This window comes from Camelus ferus, chromosome 6 (genome assembly GCF_009834535.1).
Source record: "Camelus ferus isolate YT-003-E chromosome 6, BCGSAC_Cfer_1.0, whole genome shotgun sequence".
In the NCBI taxonomy this organism is placed as follows: domain Eukaryota; kingdom Metazoa; phylum Chordata; class Mammalia; order Artiodactyla; family Camelidae; genus Camelus; species Camelus ferus.
This window is the reverse complement of record NC_045701.1, coordinates 61,635,604-61,658,403: the sequence shown is the minus strand read 5'-3', so window position 1 is coordinate 61,658,403 and position 22,800 is coordinate 61,635,604. Positions and strand designations below refer to the sequence as shown.

At 36.8% G+C, this 22,800-nt stretch overlaps 1 protein-coding gene across 3 annotated transcripts in view; it reads left to right on the top strand.

Annotated features, from left to right (window-relative positions):
• Positions 1-22,800, top strand: part of PPP2R5E (protein phosphatase 2 regulatory subunit B'epsilon) — a 127,839-nt gene that overhangs the window by 84,168 nt on the left and 20,871 nt on the right. For all 3 annotated transcript variants that reach the window (XM_032482154.1, XM_032482155.1, XM_032482156.1), the window contains exons 4-5: positions 5,862-5,963; positions 12,324-12,416. In XM_032482154.1, the coding sequence (XP_032338045.1) occupies positions 5,862-5,963; positions 12,324-12,416 (195 nt within the window). The remainder of the gene's footprint in view (positions 1-5,861; positions 5,964-12,323; positions 12,417-22,800) is intronic.

Here is a 22,800-nt window from a genome sequence, read left to right as displayed (position 1 = left end):
TTATTCATCTGTAATTACTTTAAAAGCGGCTGAGGGTCAGATTTGAAAGGTTCTTTATCATTGGGACCATTACGAATTCTTAAATTTGGTGTTATCAAAAGTAACTTTGACATTATACATATATTACTTATTACTTCTATGTTATAAAACACGCAAAATAGCATAAAGGTATCTAGGAAAATACTGTTGGAATTTTAGTTTTTAGAGTTTGAATATTTAATACAAATTTTAGTATGTTTGGAAATAGTCTTTAAATGTCTGATTTAGAGATTTAAAGTAAGTTTTGTTTATGTTCACATTTTTTATTGTATGTAATTGTTTTTAAAAATTGCATCCATGGTAAGTATTGATGAACTACTATGAGATTTTCCTATTGTCTTTCAAGATTTAGTTTTATCATATCTATTTAGATGCATCTTTTGGGCTAACACAAAATACTATGAGAATAATTCACAATGACTTAGCTCCAACATTGCATTTACTGGATTCTCCCTCTGGTTCTAAATGCTTGATTAAATCGCTTTGCTTCTTTTTCAATACGTGATGGATTATGGAACGAACGAATGAATGAATGAACTGGATGCAAAAAACTCAGAGATATCATTGTAGCTGTTACTTGCACGAGGTCTTAATACAAATAGTGCTAGAGGAATAATGGCACTTTGAATTTTGCTTGAATGGTCTCTCTTTAACATCATTCATATAGTGCTTTTTTGTTAGAAAATTTGCTTCTTAGATGTAATCCCAAGAAAATTTATCTTATAGCTATGAAGTCATTTTTGTGTTTACAGTTGGTATACTTGCAGTGTTGCATAAGTATATGAAATTATAGTTTCACAGATAAAAGAGGGAGAAATCTTTTTGATGTTAATTAGTTCACCTGCTTTTATCTGAGAAAGATCATACTTAATCATCTGGAAATTATTATTTTAAAGCACAGGGAAGATGATTTAAGTTGCCTTATGATGCTGTAATGAAAGTGGTCCTTGATCACATTACATGCCTGGTTTACCCAAGCCTTAAATGTTTTTTCTCTTTTATTTTTTGCCTTAAATGTTAATAGTGCTAACAAATATATAACTAAAGGAAGTAAAAAGTATTTCTTTGATGCCTTTTAAAAATACTTTTTGGTGGGGAGGGTATAGCTCAGTGGTAGAGGGCTGCTTAACATGCATGAGGCCCCGGGTTCCATCCCAGTAGCTCCATTAAAAAAAAAAAAAAAAAGTAACCAAAAAGTAAAGAAAGCCTTTTTAGTATTTCTTTAGGTTAAAAAATTTTTTTTAAAGTAGTACTGTATTGTTCTTACGTTCTGTTTTGTTCATTATTAACCATAGTAGCTACTTAATGAGTAGCTACTAAGTGCTAGCCACATTCTGTTCTTTTATAATGTGCCTGTTATTTTCCTTAAACTACAATAACAGCAAAATGTCAACCAAAATCATGGTGTAAAATTACTAGTTTCTAGGGAGAGAAAGAGATTGAGGACAGTGAGTTTGGTTTTTTTTTAGGTTTTTTTTCCTGCAGTAATTTAAATAACTTAAAAATATTAATAGTTGTATTTTGATACTGCAAGTTAAAAAGTGCTAAGTTGTTTGTTTTATCAAAAACTGATGGAAACATGCTTAAACAATTTTCCTTTTTTTTATCGGGTCGTGCACTTAGGAACCTTTCAGTCTTCTCTTTCACATTTGGCCAAGACCTTGAAATTTCTTTTTTTATACCCTAGTTAAAACAGTAATCAGCAGTAAACCAAAGAACTGAAAAAAAAAGAGAGCAGCCAGCCCCTCCAAGTAAGCGGCTGTTAGGTCCTGGGCCTTGCCTGCCGCACTTCCTGCCCCCTGCCCCCTCTTCCCTGGTATGTTACATTGCCAGATCTGAATCACAACTGAGTTGTAACCAGTAGAGATTCTTAATTAATATTAGTGTTATTTTAGGGTTGTCAGATTTAGGAAATAAAAATACGAGGTACCTAGTTAAGTTTGAATTTCAGATAAACAACGGAAATGTATATATAATATTATATATATATTTAGTCTAAATAGGCACTATATGGGACATACTTGCTACGTGGTGGGGAGTGACGTTGGTGGCTACTTGTGGTCATGATACATTCGCATAAGCATGCAACCGCCGCTACCTATTTAATAATGTTACCTACTTAATAATTCGTTTAAAACCTAGGCTATAAATCAGAAGTGGCTGCAACAATAGAGGAAGATTTAATGGAAGCAAATTTATTATTTTGGACAGGGGTTTTTAACCATTTCTAGATCTTGGAAGTCTTTTGAAAATCTGATGAAGGCAGCTGGATCTTTTCCCAAGTTGGACTTATACATGTAAAATATTGCAGAAAACTCAGGGGATTCAGAGGACCCCCTCTCCCTCATCCCTTCCCCTCAGCGCATCTCATGATAAATTTATGATTTTGGAGTTCAGCTATATAGATAAACTTGTCCATTCATTCAGTCCTTCAGCCATTCATTCATGAGCCAGACTCTGGGCATCGTGAGAGTCTCTGATTTTTAATTCTCTCCAGACAGTAATAGTCTCGTTCAGACAAATTCAAGAGCCCATTTTCATCTCGAAATTAAAGGCATAACTCACATACCGCGTGTCTCTACTGATTTAGGACTTATTTGGTGTGTCCCAAGAGGGTAAACAGCAGCTACCAAGTTTCATCCGTATTCCTCTTGCTTTAATACAGCTTTTCTTAATTTCTCTTTAGTTTTCCATTTCCATTCTTATCTTTATAGTTAGAGCCACACCATTTTAAGTCATCTTTCCCCCTAAATCTTTATTTATAAACATTTCTTTGTGTTTCAGGGTAGCGATCATCTTTAATGGTACACAGGATTCTGCTAAGTTGATGTACTTATCTCATGTTGGACATAAAGGTTATTTCCAATTTTACACTCTTTGGAGAATGTTGCAAATGACTCCTTTAAGTTTTTCCATCTTGTCTTAAGTTAGTTTCTTAGGATAGATTCTCAAGGATGGGAGTGATGGTTCATTCATTCATGACATTTTTATTAAGCACCTGTTATGTGCCAGACAGGGTCAAAGGCTTGGCCTTTTGCATGTCACTTGATTTGCTTTGACATTGTTTCCATTTGTGCTAGAGAAGTGCTTAACCAATTGATTTGACTATTAATTGTCTAGCCTAATAAGTCCATGCTTCCTCATTACTCATGGTGAATGTTTAGAAGTAAACTAAATAAAGGATTATAAGGAGAGCAAACCCGAAGAAATGGCAGTACGTGGCTAAGTGAGATGTACATGCCTTTAGAATTACTGTTTGGATTATTGACATAATTTGACGTTCTTTTGATGTGATGATAATTAAGAGATGAAGCTTTGACCCAATGAGAGGTTTAGAACACTGTCAGAGTAAAACATCTTAGGTTAAGTAACCTAGATTTATTTAAATCACTAAGGAAAATTTAAATTGAAATTTGGTTAAAGTAAAACCAAAATACACTGTTTCGTTGTATATCCAAACCTTTATTTTGTGAACATTTAGTGGATGCCTCATATGTGCTAAAAAACCAAATGTGAATATGACATTGCATATCTTAATTAGTGGGAAGAGAGAAACAAATACGTAAACAGATGTTTGCTGCAGCACATGGTGGGCACTGTAAGAAAGATTATACGTCCCAGAGTACAGAGGAACAGAAGTTTCTGTGTCCTTCTATCCAGAATTTTTCCTACAGAGAAGCCATTTCTCTTTTTTTTGTCTTTTTTCTTTTCTTTTCTTCTCTTCTCTTCTCTTTTCTTTTTTCTCTTCCTTCTTTACTATTTCTTTCTTTCTTTTCTTTTCACTTTCTTGATTTACTTTTACATCTTGGCCAGAGGGGGGAAAAACTTGTTCCAGAGTACAATAAATACAAATGATGTAGTTGGGTTGAAAACTCAGTTTCTGAAATACACATATAGTTTAATGAAGATTCAAAAGCAACTAATTAAAAGACTTTTGTTCTTTTGATTACAGTATAGCTGACTGGTTGAAGAGAAGTCATTTGTTGATAGTTATTTGGAAAATCACTAGTTTCTTCATAAACATAATTTCTAATATTCATTGGAAGGGACAAAGTAAAATAATAGAACTGTGCATGCTGTAATTAGCCATAGCAAAAATATTCTAATACGTTAATTTTTTTTTTTCAGTCATCTAAGTTAAAGGAGAGCAAAGAGGGTAGTCTGCCCACTTTTCTAGAACACTGTGGTAGAGCCTGACAGCCTGGGTTCAGCTGTAACTGCTGGTTACTAACTGTAACCTCAGATCTCAGCACCACCTGTGCTTCTGTTTCTTCAGTGGTGAATATTGGATAAGAATAGTACCCACTTCATAGGGCTGCTGAATCCAGTAGATGCTACTCTGTGCTCTTGTTTTTCCTTCTTAACACACTCTTTTCTCCTAGCTCCTGAGACCCCTAAACTCTGCTTATTTTCTAATATGACCTCCAGAATATATTTTGAATCAGTCTATTTCTGTCTTCTTTGCTACCATCCTAGTCCAAGCTGTCATCATCTCTTGCCACTTTCATAGGCTTCTAACTTATCTTTTTCCTGTCTGTTCTATACACTTCTACCAGAGTGATATTTTTTAAAAAGCAAAAATCAAACCATGTCACTTCTCTGTTTGGCGTCACTTTCTCAGTAATGGCGTCCCATTGCGCTTTAAAAAAATCAGATCTTTCCATGGCTTACACATCTGGGCTCAGTTTCCAAATGTAGAAAGTAGGAATAAATGTGACTTAAACTAGAATGTAAACTCCTGGAGGGGGCAAATTTTTATCTGCTTTTGTTCATTGCTATTTTTCAGCGCACAGAACAGTGTGTGCACATAATGAGCACTTAATCATTATTTGTTCAATGAGTAAACACATTCAGATTATGTGGGCTGCCAAAAGCCTTTCTTTTTCCTTCTTTCAGAGCAGCATTTTATAGCTTAGTACCTTCTGCATTATATAGAAATTCCAGCAAAGACTTCTGGTACAGTCTCCTCCTCCTTCCCAATCCCCCATTTTATTTTTTAGATCTGAGGATATATTTGGGTCTTTGGGAGAACATAGACAAGTAAATAGAACAAGAAACAGAATAGAAACTGGAAGGAACCCTGAGTAGGTTACTGTAAAATAATAGTAACAGCATTTTAAAAATAAGCATTTAACTGTAGAAATCTTGAATATATACAGAAATAGTAGAATCGTATAATGAATTCTCTTCTCTTTATGACCCAGTTTCAACAGCCAACTAATGACCATTCTTTGAGCACCTAGGATTTAATTTGGAAATTTGGATATTTCTCCTAGTAAAGAAATACCCAGGGCATTGTTACTATTTTATAAACCCAGAACAGATTAGGTAATTTTAAGGATTTTCGGTTCTGAAATATCTTTTCTGATTTGCTTTTTGTAATTTGTAATTTTGTAATTTCACCGTTCGTCTAGCTGTGAATTTGCAAATTGTGAATATGCCTGAGAAGGGAAATACATGAAGCCCGTTAGCAGTTATTTGTATCTTAGTGTAAATTGATTACTTTGAAGCATGCTTGACTGGTAAGTAACCAAGCACAAGTTTTGATAGAAGTTATAAATAAAATCCCAGGGACCTGGCGTGGGGATGACCTTAGAAGGACCAGGAGTACTATTCAGAGTGTAGAAGGTGCACCCTGCTACTTTCCAGCTTTGCCTGGAGGTAGTCCTGACCTTGAAGCAGTAGAAAGAGATCCCCTTCTCATTTGGTGGTGTTTCTGTCATCTTCATCTGGGGTCCCTTCGACTGGCCGCAGAGACCTCGGGTAAGGCTGCTGAGGAGGTGCCTGCATTCCAGCTAACGCTGCTGCTTGTTTATTTTTAGGTATCTTGCAATATATTCCGAACTCTCCCTCCTAGCGACAGCAATGAATTTGATCCAGAAGAAGATGAACCTACCCTTGAGGCATCGTGGCCACACTTACAGGTACTTTGAACTACCATTTGTTCTAAGAAAAAGAGCCATTAACTCATTAGCTGATTAGCATGGGAATTCCTTGAAGGCCTTTATTCACCAAGAAATCAAATTAGAGTACATTAATGGAAAGCTCCCGAATGCTTTTGATGTTTCTTACTCTCGATAATTAGGATGCCCAAAGAATAAAATAGTAAGTATTGTAATGCTTTAGGGCGGGCCCTCCGGGGTTGCAGGCCCAGCTGGCAGTTCGTTTTATTGGAGCCTCTGTGATCCTGCCTGCTGGAGCCTCAAACAAGAACAGAACTACTTTCACATTAATATTAGTTAGATGTGATTAGGTCACAGAGTACATACCTCATTTTCAGCAGTGAAGTACCCTGGGGACTTTGAATGCCTGTCTTCTTGATAACCACAAACGTGCTCCTTTAGCCTGGAAGGGCAAAAACAAAATTGCAACAGCTATTTCCGAGTGTTGTAAGGAGGAGCAATAGCTAAGAAAAACCTTTTGTGAAGGCCAGTTTTGTTCTCTTGCAGCGAGAAGGCCATGTTTTCTACACATACTTAAGAAAAGACATCCCAGCATCCCCCTTCCCTGCACCAGCCCTATCTGCATTGTATTTACTTATCCACATCAGACCGTTTCCATTCTCCTTTCCTGGCTGCCGCCTTTTTTGCGGGTGCTGGGGAGGGGGTGGGGTGCAGGTAATTAGGTTTATTTATTTATTTATTTTTAGAGGAGGCACTGGGAATTGAACCCAGGACCTTGTGCATGCTAAGCATGTGTTCTACCACTTGAGCTACTTGAGCTATCCCATCTTTCCTCTACCTGGCTGCCTTCTTTCAGGGCCAGCATTTCTCAAATGAGTAGAACAAGGAAATGGGAGTATAAAGAACCTCAAAGCCATCTTTCCATTCAGTTAGACTGTTCTCAGAGGCTGGGTGACAACTAGTGAGGAGGGAAAGGATGGTAGAGAAGAAATATAACTTTGTAGATTTTCACCCCGACAGAGGGCACTGTGTCTTTGTAGAAGTGTGCTCGTGGTTACTAGTTAGCTTTCTGAAGGGCAGAAAACTACGCAGCAGGGAGGTAAGGTCTAGAGGTATTCTAAGGGTTTATTTTTTCCCCCAACTTTCAAGGTGGCTGCAGAAATACATGTATGCTCCTTTCCCTAGTTACAAAGACAGCTTTCAGGGGCTCTGTTTTCTCAGCTCCTACCTAGGCATATTATATATATGTATTCCTGCTACCGATGCCAAGATGGAGTAAATTAGTTAGAACACAACTAGTGATTTCTTAAGGTGCCAGACATGACTATTTGCAATCTAAGCAGTTTGCAAAACTATTTGTGCTCTTCTCATGGTGTATCCCAGATTGTGACAAAAATCCAAAAAAAAAAAAAAAGGAATTCCTTGTTTGGATAGGTGGACTTCATGCCATCTCTTAAAAAAACATTTATTTGTTTTACATTGTCTCTTTTTGGGAGGGTTAAGTAATTAAGTTTATTTTTATTTATTTACCTCTTTTTTTAATGGAGGTACTGGCGATTGAACCCAGGACCTCATGCTTATTAAGCACACACTCTACCACCGAACTCTACCCTCCCCACTCATGTCTTATTCTTAATGTGTTCATAGAAGTTCATAGAAGTGCAGTGTAATCTGGAAGAAATTTGAGAAACAGAACAAACAAAAGGTAATTTCTCAGGAAAGTCTTACATCTTGTGGTAGAAAAGACAGGGAGGCCGATATCTTCAAAGCTTCAACTTGTTGTCCTCTCTGTATCCCAAAGAAGAGATAGTAGACCACTCTTGCCATTTGTGAGAGCTTTTTGAATACTCTAAATCATGATCACCATAGATATAAATTTCCCCTAAAGTACAATAAAGTTTAACTCAGTATTTCAGTTAATCCTTCCTAAGCTTAATGACTCTATAAAATATGGGACCAAGTTAATTTCTAAAGCTATTAATCTGAATTCTGCCACCAAAAATCTCTAGCTTAAACCATGTTGTGACTCCAGGAACATTAACCATTAGTTCATCTGAAACTTAAAACCAAAGCCACTGTGAGGAGTGCTGTTGTGAGACCTGTATGTGCCCTTATGGATATAGAGTCACAAACTGTATCTCGAAACGGGCTGGTTTCATCTGTGTTGATAGTCTTGTTTGAGCCTGTAGTCCTCTCGCCCCTTCTTTACCTCAGGGGAAAAAGTGAGCTCTGCCGGATCAGCTCAAGAAACTTAATCTTAAAATTCACAGTCCACCTTCATTCATAGCAAAGGTCAAGTCATAGACACACTCTTGCCTTAACCAACTTTTGCTTTATAGGGAGTCTCTGTACCAGCTCCTGACTTACCTCATAGATTCTGTGTTTCCTTTGTACATTCTGACTCCACAAATCAGTCACCTTTCCATTTTCACTGAGAAGTGGTTTTAGTACTGACAGGAGCCCTCATTGAATGATTTCTTAAGGAAATCTCCTTTTCCATTCATGATAGGTCATTCACGTCATAGTGACCCATCACTAAATTCAACGTTTTACTTTATGATTGATTCACAATCTATTTTTTTTTTTTTTTTGACCAAAACATAGCACTTTCTTTGACCTTTTCACTTTTTCTTAACACCAGCATTAGCAGTGTGCTGCTTCTTCTGGACCACATTTTATGAGAAGCATAGTGTTTATGACCAAATCTCTGACAATAGTAGAGAACAACAAAATCACATTGTGGTTGTTGGGTGATTGGCTCAGCTCCTTGCCTCACTAATTGACTGCTCAAACACACTTTGATTTAAATTTATGGTTCATACAAAATTGCTCATTATAATAAATCATGGATCTTTGAGGATTTTTGAAAGTAGGAAAAAGTGTTAAATCCACAAGTTTTTAGTTCACATATGTCAAAAGTTCTTCTGTATGTGTGTTATTTGATTTTTTCTGTTTGTGTTGGGATCTTTTAAACTGGTATCCTGTGGTTACCATGGTTATTCTTTGTGTATTTTCTGAAACTGGGTCTGTATTTCTAGTAGAATATGATTTTCTAGAACCTTCATTAACAATTAAGGGATTGTTTTTAATGCTTTACACTTTAGACTGCAAAACCGCAATGCTGAAGTCTTTCTACTCATGTTCCTTGGAGAATTCACTCATGTGACCTTGAAAAGTATTTTATCCTCCCCAATCCCTAGTCTTTCCCTTTAGGAACTCAAGGAGACTTTTGATTCTGAGGTAAAATCTGTCTCCTAAAGTAGAGAACATCTATGCTTATTAATAAATGTGTCTGAAGTGTTTCCACCAAACTGTTTCAAACCATAACTGCTTTCAAGGGACCAGAGTGGAGAGGACACTTTGCCAATCCCACTGGAAAGGCCTGCCAGCCCACAAGTCAGGCCTGGAAGATGAGAATCTCTTTACTTTGTGGGAATCAGAAGAGAGATGAAAGCCCCTTCTGTGGGTTATTTGAATAAGGGTGACGTTCTATTTGTAAAACTTAGAGTTGAAAGATTAATGTTTCGAAAAAATAGCAATTCTTTTAGGGGATCTTTGAACTCAGGCATTTTTATGACTAGAAGTACAACTTGGCAATGTTCAGATCCCTGGGAAAGAGGTTTTTCTGAATTCAGGGAGTTTCAAAGAGAAAAACAATTTTATAAAGAAGTAAAATCCTAGTGTGAATACCTTATATCAGTGTTAAGTTAGAGTCTGAAGCCACAAGGTCGCTATGTGACACATTTAGGTTAGTGTAGCTACAGACCCTTGGGGCCTCTGAGACCTGATTTTCAGTGACCTGCAAGGTCAAAACTAGTTTTACAATAATACTGTGTTATTTGCTCTTTCACTGTGTTTGACATGTGCACTAATATTTGTAAAAGCAAGGGTGGTTGAAATTGCACAAATCAAGGCAGTTGTGCCAAACTGGCTGAGTAGTCACATTCTTCACTGCCATGCACTTACAACTTCAATGAAGAATGTCCTTGGAGAAGCAGCAAAAATTATTTTATTAAAATCTTGACCTTTGAGTACACATTTAAAAAGATACTCTTCGCAATGAGATGGGAAGTATACATAAAACACATCTGTTGCGTACTGAAGTGCAGTGCTTGTCTTGTGCTGAGGCATTGTGTGATTTTGAGCTAAACTAGCTGTTTTTTGGTGAAATACACCATCTTTTAGTTGCAAGAATACCTGAAAGCTGTGGTTGTTCCTGCTTGGGTATTTGGTAGATGCTTTCTCTGAAACACAGAATACAACTGATAAAATGAGAGCATTTGAGCAAAATTCAGAATTAGAATTTTGGAAAACTTGTGTCTGTCCTTTATCTGTCACCTTGAGCTTTACAACTCCCCAAAGCTTAGGGTTTTGTTTTGTTTTGTGTTGTTTTTTTGATAAAATTGGAGATATTAAGGAATGTGAGTTTTCCTGAAACTGTGTAATGAAGTGTGTCAGCATTTGAAAAACCTCCATAACTCAGTGAACCAATGTTTTCCAGTTGGCCAATGAATGATGTTAGGAAACTGTGCATGGGTAAAGATCATCCAAAATACAAGACACATGATTGGAATTTAGGGTAACAGAGTATGAAAAGTTCATTGATATGGTTTCAGAGTCTACACTGAAGCTTTTCTTTAAGAAATGACTGTTGAGTTCTGGTGTAGTGTCAAAGAAGAGTATCCACAATTCTGTGAAAAGGCTATGAAAGCGCTCCCCCTTTTTCATACTAGTAGGTCTGTGTGAGGCTTGATTTTCTTTATATACTGCAACCAAAACGATATATTACAACTGATTGAGTACAGAAACAGGTAAGAATCTGTCTTCTAATATGCCATGAAAGAGATTTACAAAAATAAAAAACAATGCTTCTTTTCTTAGTAATTTTTTCAAAACAAAGTTGTTTTTCACAAAAATATATTGATGTTAATGTGTGATGTATTTTATTGTTGTAAAATAATATATAATTATAAATAAAAATAAAAATATTAAATCCATAAATACAATAAATAATAAATATATTAAATATGTAGTAAAATAATAAATATATTAAATATAAAGTAATAAATACATTAAATATATAAAAGATAAATAATATTAAATATATTAAAATTTCACAAAATATAATGTTAATGTGTGATGTATTTTATTGTAAAATAATAAATATATTAAATTAAACTTTATTTCTACTTTTATATTTATGTCTCATGTAAAACAAGCTTTTTGGAGTCTTCAGTAACTTTTAAATGTGAAGGAATGAGACTTAAAAGTTTGAGAATGCTGTGATTTGTATTAGTCACTTTGCAGAGGACTTTTTATATGTATATTGTCACATTTAATCTTAGGGATTATCATCCCCATTATGCAGTTAAAGCTGCAGACTTTCAGAGAAATTGACTTGCCTAGGGTTACACAGTAAGGGACAGAGCTGGACTTTCAACCCAGTGTTTGTCTCTTAAAAGCCCTAGTTTTGATATACTGTTGTATACTACACCAGGATCTAATGTATACTTTAACCTAGATTTGTTTTACAAAGAGCATAACCAGTGATCTCCCACTGTTTAACAGAACAGATATTTGAGGTTTACTTTGTGGATGAGAATATTCTAACTCTTTGCAGATGAGAATATTCTGATACTCCATCATATATTGCTTAGTAAATTACACTTAGTAAAGTGTAAATTACCATAAACATCCTGAAAGGAAATTGGTAATGAGTGTTGAAAATCCTGTAATGTTTGGATTTCTTCTGATCTAACAATTTCACTTTTAGAATTATTTCTTTATGAACTAATTGAGCAAGTGCACACTGATGTATGTTCTATGATGTGCATTGTGGCATAATTTAATAAAGAGGTAATTCAGAAACTACTTAATTCTAAGCATAGGATATGGGTTAAATTAATTATGAATAATGGAATTATTTATTATAAATTATGTATAATGGAGTGCTTGTAGTTACTGAGAATGATGGCTTAGATATTGTTGGCATAAATTGTCCACAATGTATTGTCTAGTAAAAGATGATAAAAGTAGTTTGAAAACTATGTAAAAAAATATATTTATAGTACATTGGCATATTGTAGAAGCATAGAGAAAAGCTGGGAGGTTTATATGTTAATGTTTACAATGGTTACTCTGAATGGTGAGATTGTGGGAGATTTTTGTTTGCTTTGTTTGGCTATGTTTTCATATTTTAAATTTTAAAAGTTAAAAATTATAACAGCAACTGAAAGCTACAAGAAAGGCTAACATGGCTAGTTGATTGATATTAAAACCCACTGACCTCCCTGTAAGTTTTAGTATTAGAACTTTTTATGGTTTTTGATACTATTCTCAGTGAATTATAATTTGAAATTAATGATAATCTATTTGTTGCAGCTTGTATATGAATTTTTCATACGATTTTTGGAAAGCCAAGAATTCCAACCCAGCATTGCCAAAAAATACATAGATCAGAAATTTGTATTACAGGTAAGCACATTCTTGTGGTTGCATGTATTTGTTTTTCAGTTGATAACACTATCTCATTTTCTCTTGATGTTTGTTTTGTTAAAAAATCTTGCAGTGACAATTACATCACCCTGTAAACAAATAGATACACATGTTAGTTTCCATTATTGCCTGTTAAAAGTAATAGGTACCTCTTTAATTTATTGTGCTGGAAATTAATTACATTTTAAACAGCAAGGAATGCTAATGCTCAAATCCCTGCAGTTTTCTTAAAATTTAATTATGAAGGAATTTCACTTATATAAGCCTAGTTTGTGTGAATCTCTATGTAGCTTGAAAACTTCTGTTTGCATAAGGATTTCAAACTATTTATGCTCATAGGCATGGCCTATGAGCATAAATAACCCTTAATAAATCATCAGAGTCAGGGTACAGGTAAGCTTTCACAGCTAGGAAGTAGCTTAACCCCGTAAGATTTCCTTGAAGAGATTAACGCTTACCTACCTGTTTGGAATTTCTTGGGGTATCTATGCATTTTTCTTGATTTGTCATTTTACATTTTATAACTATCATATCTTCTTATCCTGGACTTGGGCACTTCTGCGGCCCTGAATGTTTAGATACTATCTCCCTGCCCTTTTTGTTGACACTTACGTATAAAAATGGGCACTTGAGCCAATTGGTGTATAGACTCTTGTAGCTCCTTTCTAACTGATTAATGAGATGCCTTATGTTAAAAAGAATAAATATCTCCTAGTGAGCCAGTATGTAGAACTTCAAATTTAACACATTACTTTGGCAGGAAATTGCTCTCCTATGCCTTATCTGGACAAAGAGTGATAACCTCAGTGCTCACCTCATTCCCCCTCCTTCACTAAATTAATACATTCAGAATTTTTGATATACTAGATTGAGAAGCCTTGGGAAAGTGCGGTTTGATATATAGATAGAGAGGCAGGTAAATGATCACTGGGAAATGGGTAGGTTGGTCCAGATCCTTGTACCAAGGAGGCAGAATGCATTTCAGGCAACACAAAGGCAAGACATAATAGTTCTGTATTTGTCTTGGAAAGTCCTTGCATTTCTGTAGCACTGTATGGTTGTCAGAACACCGTTATTTAATTTGATTTTTACAACAATCTAGAGCAGACATGGCTAAGTTTTATGCCCATTTTATAGATGAGTAATCTGAGGTCTAGAAAATTATCCAGTTTTCCCAAGCACAGTTCCTCTTCTGGTTTTCTGTCCATTATACCATGATGCCTCCCTGTGAGTCCCCTCACTGTAACTTGGAATGACTTCAAGGCAGGAGTAGCCCCCGCTTCTCAACACTAACGAAATAACAATGTTCTCTTACACTTATGGTAAATTAAAGTGCCCAAGAGGATCACATAATGATTCTACAGTCGAACCTGTGTTTAGTTGACATGGAAACAGTAAATCCTGCCATCTGACTGTGAAGCCAGTGCTTTTCCTACATGAAAAGCGTGCAGGGCCCAGTCAGCGTGCTCTGCGTGGTAGGTGGGTACTGATGATCATAAAGCTCTGAAGATGAAACCAACAGAGAAAGCCAGACTTGGAAGGGACACTGGGGTTGACTATTCTAGTTCTTTACCCAGTGAATCAGTTTCCTTTGAGACCCCGATAACAGGTGACCTCTGCTTGTCCTTTTTCAGTGGGGAAGGACCACATACCCGGGCTGATTGTTCCATTTTTGTTAGAAAATTCTTTTTTATGTTGAACCTCCTTATGACTCATACCCTTTGGCCTTATTTCTTCAGAATAGTCCCTTAGTATGTCACTAGCCCTGGCATAGCCTTTCAGGTATTAGAACACAGCTTTTATATTTACCTCTCACCTCTTTTTCTCCAGAACAGCAGTTACAACTCAAATTCTTGTAGGCTCATTTATAATAGTCTGGTGGCCAGATGTCAGACAATAGGAGGTAGACCAGCTCCAACTGAGGAGAACTTTGACTACGCCTCTTTCTTCAGTTATTGCCAATTTTTTTTTTCTGGGAGAACTTTTTTCCCCTCCCAAATCCAAATTTTTATGTGAAATTTTCTGATAGTTCTAAAATCCTGTTCAGGATGAACTGTGAAGCCATTTGCCTTCTGGAGGTAGCCTACCAGCTGTCAGTATCTGTTCTCTGCTCTAGACTGAGTCCTGAGTTCTGTCAACCCTGTCTCACTTGTCAGTTTTTGAAGTCTTCAACATGTGTCAATTTGTCTTCAAGGATGACATCTGTGTCTGCACACCGTGCCCTGAGCCTGATCAGTCCAGTGCAGCTCAGAGTTGGGGTCTCCATCCCCTTGTCTGGATGTTAGGTTTCTTAAAGGGGAAGTCTCATTAGCTCTCCTTGCTGTTCTGTGACACTGCTTACTTACGTTAAATAAGCTTGTGGTCTTAACTGACTTCTAATTTAGTCTTACGCATGCTTTTTTGTACCCATTTTTCCCTTTTTCTTGTTGATTTTGCAGTTTGCTTGTTTGTTTTTTTTTTTTTTTTTTACCACCTTGTTCACTGTGCCTTCTATCATCATGTCTGTGACTTTCTTAAATACACTAGCAATTGGCTTCATCTAAGCCATTGATTAAAATTGTTAAACTAGCCAGGGCTGAGGGTAGAGGCCTGTGGCATGCCTGAGCAACTTCCTTTATTTAAGCACAGATTCACTAATCAGCAGTCTTTGAATTTCCTCCTTGAGCCAGTTAGAAATTTACTCTAGAATATCATCATCCTTGCATTTAGAATTTGTTTTTATAAGGAGAGTATAAGACTTTGTCAGATGCGATGGTCAAAGCCAGGACTGTGTGTTTACAGCATTCCTGTCATCTGTGGGCCTTGGACCTTTACCATTAAGGGAATGCTATTCATCTGCCGTGGGGCATTGGTGAACTTCTGGGGGCCGCAGCTGTTTACTGGTAACGTCGCCCTGACTACCTGCAAATCATGGCCTTGATCATCTATTCCCGGGTTTTGCCAGAGACAAGAAATAGAGAATAAGTAGTGAAGCCCTTCTTCTTAAACTTGATGCTTTCCTCCCCTGCCTCAGTTTTTCAACTTTTTTGCCTTCTTCATCTTCTCTCTGCTGGTTCTATTGATGAACTCATCCTTTAGACGAGGGCTCCTCCCAGTGCCTGAATCAGTCCTGAAAGGGTGAAGCAGGGTATTGGTGGAATCAGCATCACCTCTGAGTGGTACTTGAATGTAATCATGTGACCAACCAGTGCATTGACTATCATGTTGGGGATGAGCTCTGGCGCCTGTTAGCTGCCATCTTCCAGATTACCCTGTTCATTCATGTAGATCACCTGTAAAGTTGGCCTCCTGTTCCTTTTCCTTCCTTAAGTTTGCTGATGACTTGCCTGGATCCCAGCACCTTCTTGGAGTGGGGCCTTGATCCCCTGCTTACTTCTCCTGAGCTTCCTTCCTCAGAGCTTTGGTCCTGACTTGGGACCTGCTGGCAGTGGGGGGCCTTTTGGAGCTCGAGGCATTATTGCTGAGATTCTGCCCTGTCACCCCCGACCCCACCCTACCCTCCTTTTCCTCTGGCCACCATGCCTTAACTGTCGTTGAGCTGGCAGGTCCTTCATACTTCTGTACCCTGTAGTCAGCTCATTCATTTGCCTGCCCTCTCTTTCCCCTCTTTCTTCTCTACCCTGTGGACTCCCATGGTGCCCCTGGTCCTAGCCTGGTTCTCTTTGAGAGACATGAGACGTGGGAACCCTCGTACTTTTCTCTTTTGCAAATCATGATGTTTACCTTGTTCCTTTTCTTTGAGCAGATTTCTTGCTCTCTGTGGATTCTCAAAGATCTCAAAGAGAGTTATGTTGAGCTCAACTCATAACTTTTTTATTCAGTTGGACATAATTTGTTCTAGCCACAAGATTTACTGTGACTTTCTATAGGAGATAGCTGTATTCTTCACAATCTGTTCTGATTCTCGTTCCTCCATCCACGAAAGCAAAATGAGAGTTGAGCTATTGTCACATGATGTAGTGGAGGGAAAGTTAGAGGGCCCTGGGTTTGAATCCTGACTCCCTTATATACTCTTGAGTACATTTTAGGAGCTGAGAATATGAGCTGAGGGATAAGAAGAAACTGCATTCAAACTCTGGCTTTCCTGCCTACTTGCAATGTGACTTTCAGCAAGTTAATACACTTGCCACCCAAGCTTAAGTCTCTCATGAGTGACATGGGGATAACAGAATAAGTGAGGTACTGATAAGTGAAATAGGATATACCCTCAAACTGACAGCTGTTAAATCTGCTTAACTGAGTTGGCACTGTGGGTACAAACACAGGCTCCCGACCTTCAGTCTTAAACAGGTACTGAAAACTTGGGCAGATTATTGACTGTTCTGAGCCTCAGTATTTTCCTCTGTAAAATGGCAATAACAGTTGCCTCTCTTACAAGTTATAACAAAGTAGGCTTGTTATGATGATAAAATACTATGACTAGTAAAAATATCTGCTGAAATTATATATGGGGCATAGTAGTTGTTTATTAAATAGTAGCCCCCCCTTTTCCCACCCTCCTTATCTTATCTGTCCACATTGGTAGGATATTTTATTTTTCTTGATTCCAGTATTAGTTTTAAAACCTTCATCTTTTGGAACAAAAATTTAAAATTTATATGAAACTTACAATGAAATTTTGCAAAGAAGGCTAGAAAAAAATGCAGAAATGTACCATATTCCTGGATGGGAAGACTTACCATCATAAAGATGTCCATAGGGTCTCCAAATTAATTTATACATTTAGTGTAATTCTAATTAAATCTTTAGGAGTTTCTTTATTTGAAAATTTCATAGTTTATGAAATAGAAGAAATTTTTCAAAAAAATGATAGTTATTAAAGCATAGTATAAAAGAACAATAAATTAGTTATTAAAGCATAGTATAAAGTACAGTAATTAAAACAGGAGACTGGGACACAATAGAGGCTTGGATGAAAAAGATCCTTCTTATTATGTCATAAAACTCATAGAAATGTACGATTAGACAGATAGATACCTATTACATACATATGTATTAAATTGGTATAATACTCTGAAGAGACCTGATAGTATTCTATTGACTCAAATTGTGAGCGAGCAATTCCATGAGAAATAGTCAGATATGTACACAAAACAGTATGTATAAGGATATTGAGTACATCGTTATTAATGATGATTAGAAAATTGTAAACACTTAAAAAGTTCCTCAGTAGGGGGTTGATTGGATAAACTGTGGACATTCACATAATAAAATATTCATCTGTCTGTGAAAAGATTCAGAGCTACACATGATCTGTTTTTAAGTGAAACATGCACATTATAGAACAGTACAATAACTTGAACCTGAATCTGTTATTTTGGGGAAAAGGAATGTTTGTACATGTACTAAAATTTTTGGAAGGAGATACACCAAATTTTTGTTAATTGTCTGGTATGTGTGATGATCTTCACTTTCTAATTTTTGTATTTCTTTAATTTTTGCATTTAAAAAATAATGAACATGTATGTTCTAATCAGTAAGAATAGTAACTATTTTAATTACAGTTATATTCTCACTGTGTTGCCTTGCATTTTTTCATAAACTTGAGCTGATTCTGTGCATTAACCTTCTTAAGACAATTTTTGTAAGATTACACCATTCTTTTATATTTAACATTTTTTTGTGTTTCCTTCCTTTTGTCATTTGTGTATGTCTTTTTAAAATCTAAAGCTCAATGAAAAGCTTCCTGTGTTGTCTCAAGAGCATCTTTCAGTACTTCTTTTTCTTCCTTATCAGGAAGCAGTGTAGACTTGTGGTTAAGTGTATAGACTGATTTGAATTCAGACTTTACCACTTTTCAGTGCTCAACCTTGGGCAAGTTACATAACTATTCTATGCCTCAGTTGTCTTGTATGGAAAGTAGATGCAAAAAATCCATAATATGATAGTAATTATGTTGTAAGGTTGTTGTCCAGATGTATATAGTATGCACTTAGTAGAATTCTTGACAGTAGTTTGTGTTCAGTAAATGGTATACTGCAGCTGTCACTACTGTTTTTATTAGGATCAGTTCTTGTTTTGAGAACCTTCTTTCGTCGTTATTTTCCAGAGCAGCCTCAATCCAGGAAGTTACATCGTGTTAGTCTTACCGTGCCTTACCTAGCATGTTACCAATTTTTTGAAATCCAACTTTTACCATTCTATAAAATTGAAAAGCCCTTTAGACTCTACTTGAATGGTTCTTCTCTGGCTGTTGGGTGTTTTTTAAGATATTAAATATGGTCTTTCCTGTCCTTAGGTTCTCATCAGTTCCACTTTACCAACTGATTTCTTCCAATCAGTGTTAGAAGTAAATGTGTAATTAGTGCCAGGCACATGTACTTTTCAGTATGTGAGAGCCAGGGAAAGCGCATTCAATCTTTACGGAGGCCAGACAAACGTTACATAATGAAGTAATCTGGGTGTGACAGAAAGGAGTTGATGGAAACAGTGGTGACCCAGGGAACTTGGATGCTATGGCCAGCTCACCCGTATTAAATGTTGGCTCATTGGCAGGTGAGCCAAGTGTTGCTAGAACTTTTGACTTTTTTTTTTTTAAGAGAACCTGGAAATCCAGATTTTTATATGGGCCAGACAAAACCATCTGTGACTTGCACCTTTGAAGGTTTTGTTTGTTTGTTTGTTTGTTTGTTTAACTTAAGAATGGACTGGCTTACTTAAATTTCATTGTAATTTTTGCTAAATCTAGCTATACATAACCTTTAATATTTCGTATGTACTTAATCTCAGTCTTTACATAGGAAAGCTGTCATGTACTTATCTAAGATAGTCGACTGATTACATAGTGCACTTGTGTCCATGGTAATGTTGTTGATTTTAGGCTCAGGTTACTTAGCTGGAAGTGTATAGGCTTGCCTAGGCTTATGAAACAACTTTGCCTATTCCCAAGAAAGATAATTTTCATCTGTATTAGGATGGATGGGAAAATGGGTTCTTTGTGACACCTCCCTCCTCCAAGACCAAAAATGAATTGCCAAACCTTAAATTATTTCATTCGGTGGATTATGGTGGCAAGAGTTTTAGTAGCATATTGTCTAAAGACTGCTTTCAACCACTCTGCAAATCTGAAAAGTAGTCAGCGGTTGCTAAGAGACATACTATTCAAGTATCTCCATAAACATATGATGGAGATGGCTGTTTAGTAATGTGAACTTCACATTTGCAGTTATATTTAGCTAAAAAGTGCCATAATTATCATGCAAATTATGCAGATCATCCAAAAGGGACCTTTTGTTACTGTGTTTTAAAAACTCAAGACAAATTGGACACGGCAGGACACCAAACCAACCCATTAAACAATTTTAAGTTCTAAACTGAAATACATTTCAGGAGGCTTTAAATTTCAGCTCCGAAACAAAGAACTATTTTCCAAACAAGTTCCTTGAATATGTCAAAATGTTTGCATTTCTCTCTAAAGAGTCAATAACAAAACTTCAGGGAATTTATTTCTACTGGCAGTTTTATCAGATAGCCATTTCCAATTAACAATAAATCACCTCCTCCCATCCTGTCAACCTGTAACTCAAAAACTATAAAAAGGGCTTTACTGCTCTGACTCCTGCATCCAGAGGAGGGTGGGGCAGCTTGTGCAGGGGTGGAGAGCCCCATACTTGTGGAAGGGCCTTGCTCTTGGTTTAATGCTTTACTGTTGCTGTTTTGAAATTCTTAATACTTCTCGAACAAGGAGCAGTGCATTTTCATTTTGCACTGGGCCCACAAATGATGTAGCTAGTCCCTGCCCGTATCAAACTAAGTGCGTCATTAAGTAGCATAACAGCTCTTTCTCGCAATGCTGACCAAATTGGTTGTCTTACAAATTTAAGTCAAAAGGTTTTCTTGAATCAGAATGAATGCTTGAGGGAGGAAAGAATGGATGTCTCTCGTCTGTAGGAAGAATACCTGAAATTAGGAAGAAAAAAGCATGTGGCTTAGCAGAGTTGTTCATATTTGTATGATTTACACCTTTGGAATTTTTATACTGAATTTCTATGGGGGTCTTGAAGTAAGAATTGCTAGAAGCTTATAATGTACAGCCTTTTGATCCCTCATCCCCACTGTGCTTTCTCAGTGGTTGCTCATAGGTCAGTTCTTTTCATATGCTGGTCCTCTTGAGTTGTTATGATTCACTAGAGCCAGGCTGCTGCTGGCTCTTGTTTCTTAGTACTGGGCTGTTTTCTCCATGTGCATTATTACTTGATCGAGGCGATAAGGGTATTAGGAAGATAATCATTTTTCAGGTAGCCTGCAGAACAGCTTAAGTTAAAAACAAAGCCAGAAATGTCTGATTTTGGTTTGGACTAAAACCTTTAGAACACCAATTTCATTATTTACATCTTTCTTTGCATGGAATAGCACAGGAGAGTTGCTTCTTGATTATCTTAGAGGACAGTTGGGCTTTTTGTTTCAAGTTTTTAGCTTTTAATTTTTAAAAAGTAAAAGATTTAAGTTAAAAAGTACAATCTTTTAAAAATTCAAATATACTTAAATGGTTTATAAAGAAAAATAGCAACATCTATCTAATCCTTCCTCAATCTAGTCTCATTCCTTAGAGGTAACCGCATTCACATCTTCTAGGTATTTCCTTTGTATATATCTCCATATTGCTAAGTGGCGTTCTTATACTGCTGTTTCTTGATTTTTTTGCCTGTGCCTACTTTAAGCCATCATGTGTCTCTCTTTATATCTCCCCCCTCTACATCTTTCCAATGCAATTATGTCTTAAGATTTAATTGAATCAAATTGTAGTGTCTGCATTAGTATGACTGTATACATGTTGTTCAGAGCCAAGGCACACATTATGCTATAATTAAATTTCTTGTAAGGCTTTTTTTTTTTTTAAACCCCTGGAATTAGTAGTTGCCTTATTTTTCACATGCTTGCTTTCCTATGTAGTGGTCACTAGTTCATCCCTTAGTTCTCAGAGAGCATCATACAACTCCTTTCATTCTGGCCCACACATCAGCTAGTCTATCAGTTCCATTTCTTTTTTCCTTCCTTTGGAGGCCTTCTTCCTGGAGCCCCAGTCATCCTCCTCTAGTTGTCACTGGTTGCTTTCTCTAGGCTGTATCCACAGTGGTCATCCTGGGGCTTCCCTTTGCCGTCTTCTGGACTATGTCTTTCCTTGATTAATTTCCTCTCTCCCACTTTGGTGGGCTATATTCTCTAGATACTTCCTAAGAAAGCATGAATGGGGTGTCAATTTTTTGAGACCTGTTTCTCTGAAAATGTCTTTATTCCACCCACATACTTGACTGACATTTTGGCTAGGTATAGATTTATAGGCTGGAACCCGTACTCCCTCAGAAGTTTTAAGGGATTGCTCTATTGTCTTCTGGCTTTCATTGTTGGTATTGAGAAGCCATGCACCAGCTGAACTCCTTATCCTTTATAGCGACCTGTTTTCTCTGTAAGCTTTTGTCCGCAATGCTCAGAAACTTCAAAGTGTTGTACTTTGCGAGAGGCAGGGCAGGGGGTGCCTTTGTTCATTTATTGTGTAGAGGACATAATGGCCCTCATCTGCGTTGAAACTCAGGTCCTTTTTCCCTGGAAAGTTACATTGAGTTATTTCTCAGATAATTTCCTTCTTTTATTTTCTCTGTTTTTCTGTCTCTGTACCTATTTAGAATGCCTGTTAGTCATGTGTTGGCCCTTTTGGATTGGTCCTCTAGGTTTCTTGTCTTCTTCCTTCTATATACTATCTTCATTGTTTGGTTATATTTTCAGGGTAGATTTGCTCATTTTAATGTCCCAGTTCTGAAATTTTAATTTCTGTTACATTCTTGAATTTCCAAAAGCTCTATTTTATTTTCTGAATATTCATCTGTAATAGCATTTTGGTTTTGTTTCAAGGACCCAGTAGATTTGTTTATTTCTGAAAATGTTATAGGGTTTTTTTCCCACAATTTTTTTCTACTCCCTGCAGTGTGACTATTTCCCCTGAGTTCTTTATGATTGTTTTGGTCTCCGTCTTTTATGTCAGAATGTCTGGTGATCCTTGACTTCATATTTAGAGTTACATTTGTCATCAAAAAGCCTCTTAGAACCCGTGTGTGTGTGTGTGTGTGTGTGTGTGTGTGTGTGTGTGCATGCGTGCGTGCGTCTGTGTGTATACATGCACACATGAGAGATACTTGGCACATTGGGCAGAGGCCTTGCCATTTCATTGAGAAACCTTCAGATATTAGTTTATCTATAGGTGTTTCCTGTGGAGGCCGTCAGTTTTCCCAAAAAGGGACCTTCTTTCTAATCTCCTCCCTCAGCCAGAATTTGGAGCTTAGTCAAAGAAGGGGCTGGCAGAGGTCTCACTCCTCAGCTCACAGAGTTGTATTAAGTCCCATTATTTTCAATAAGTACTTTACCAGCT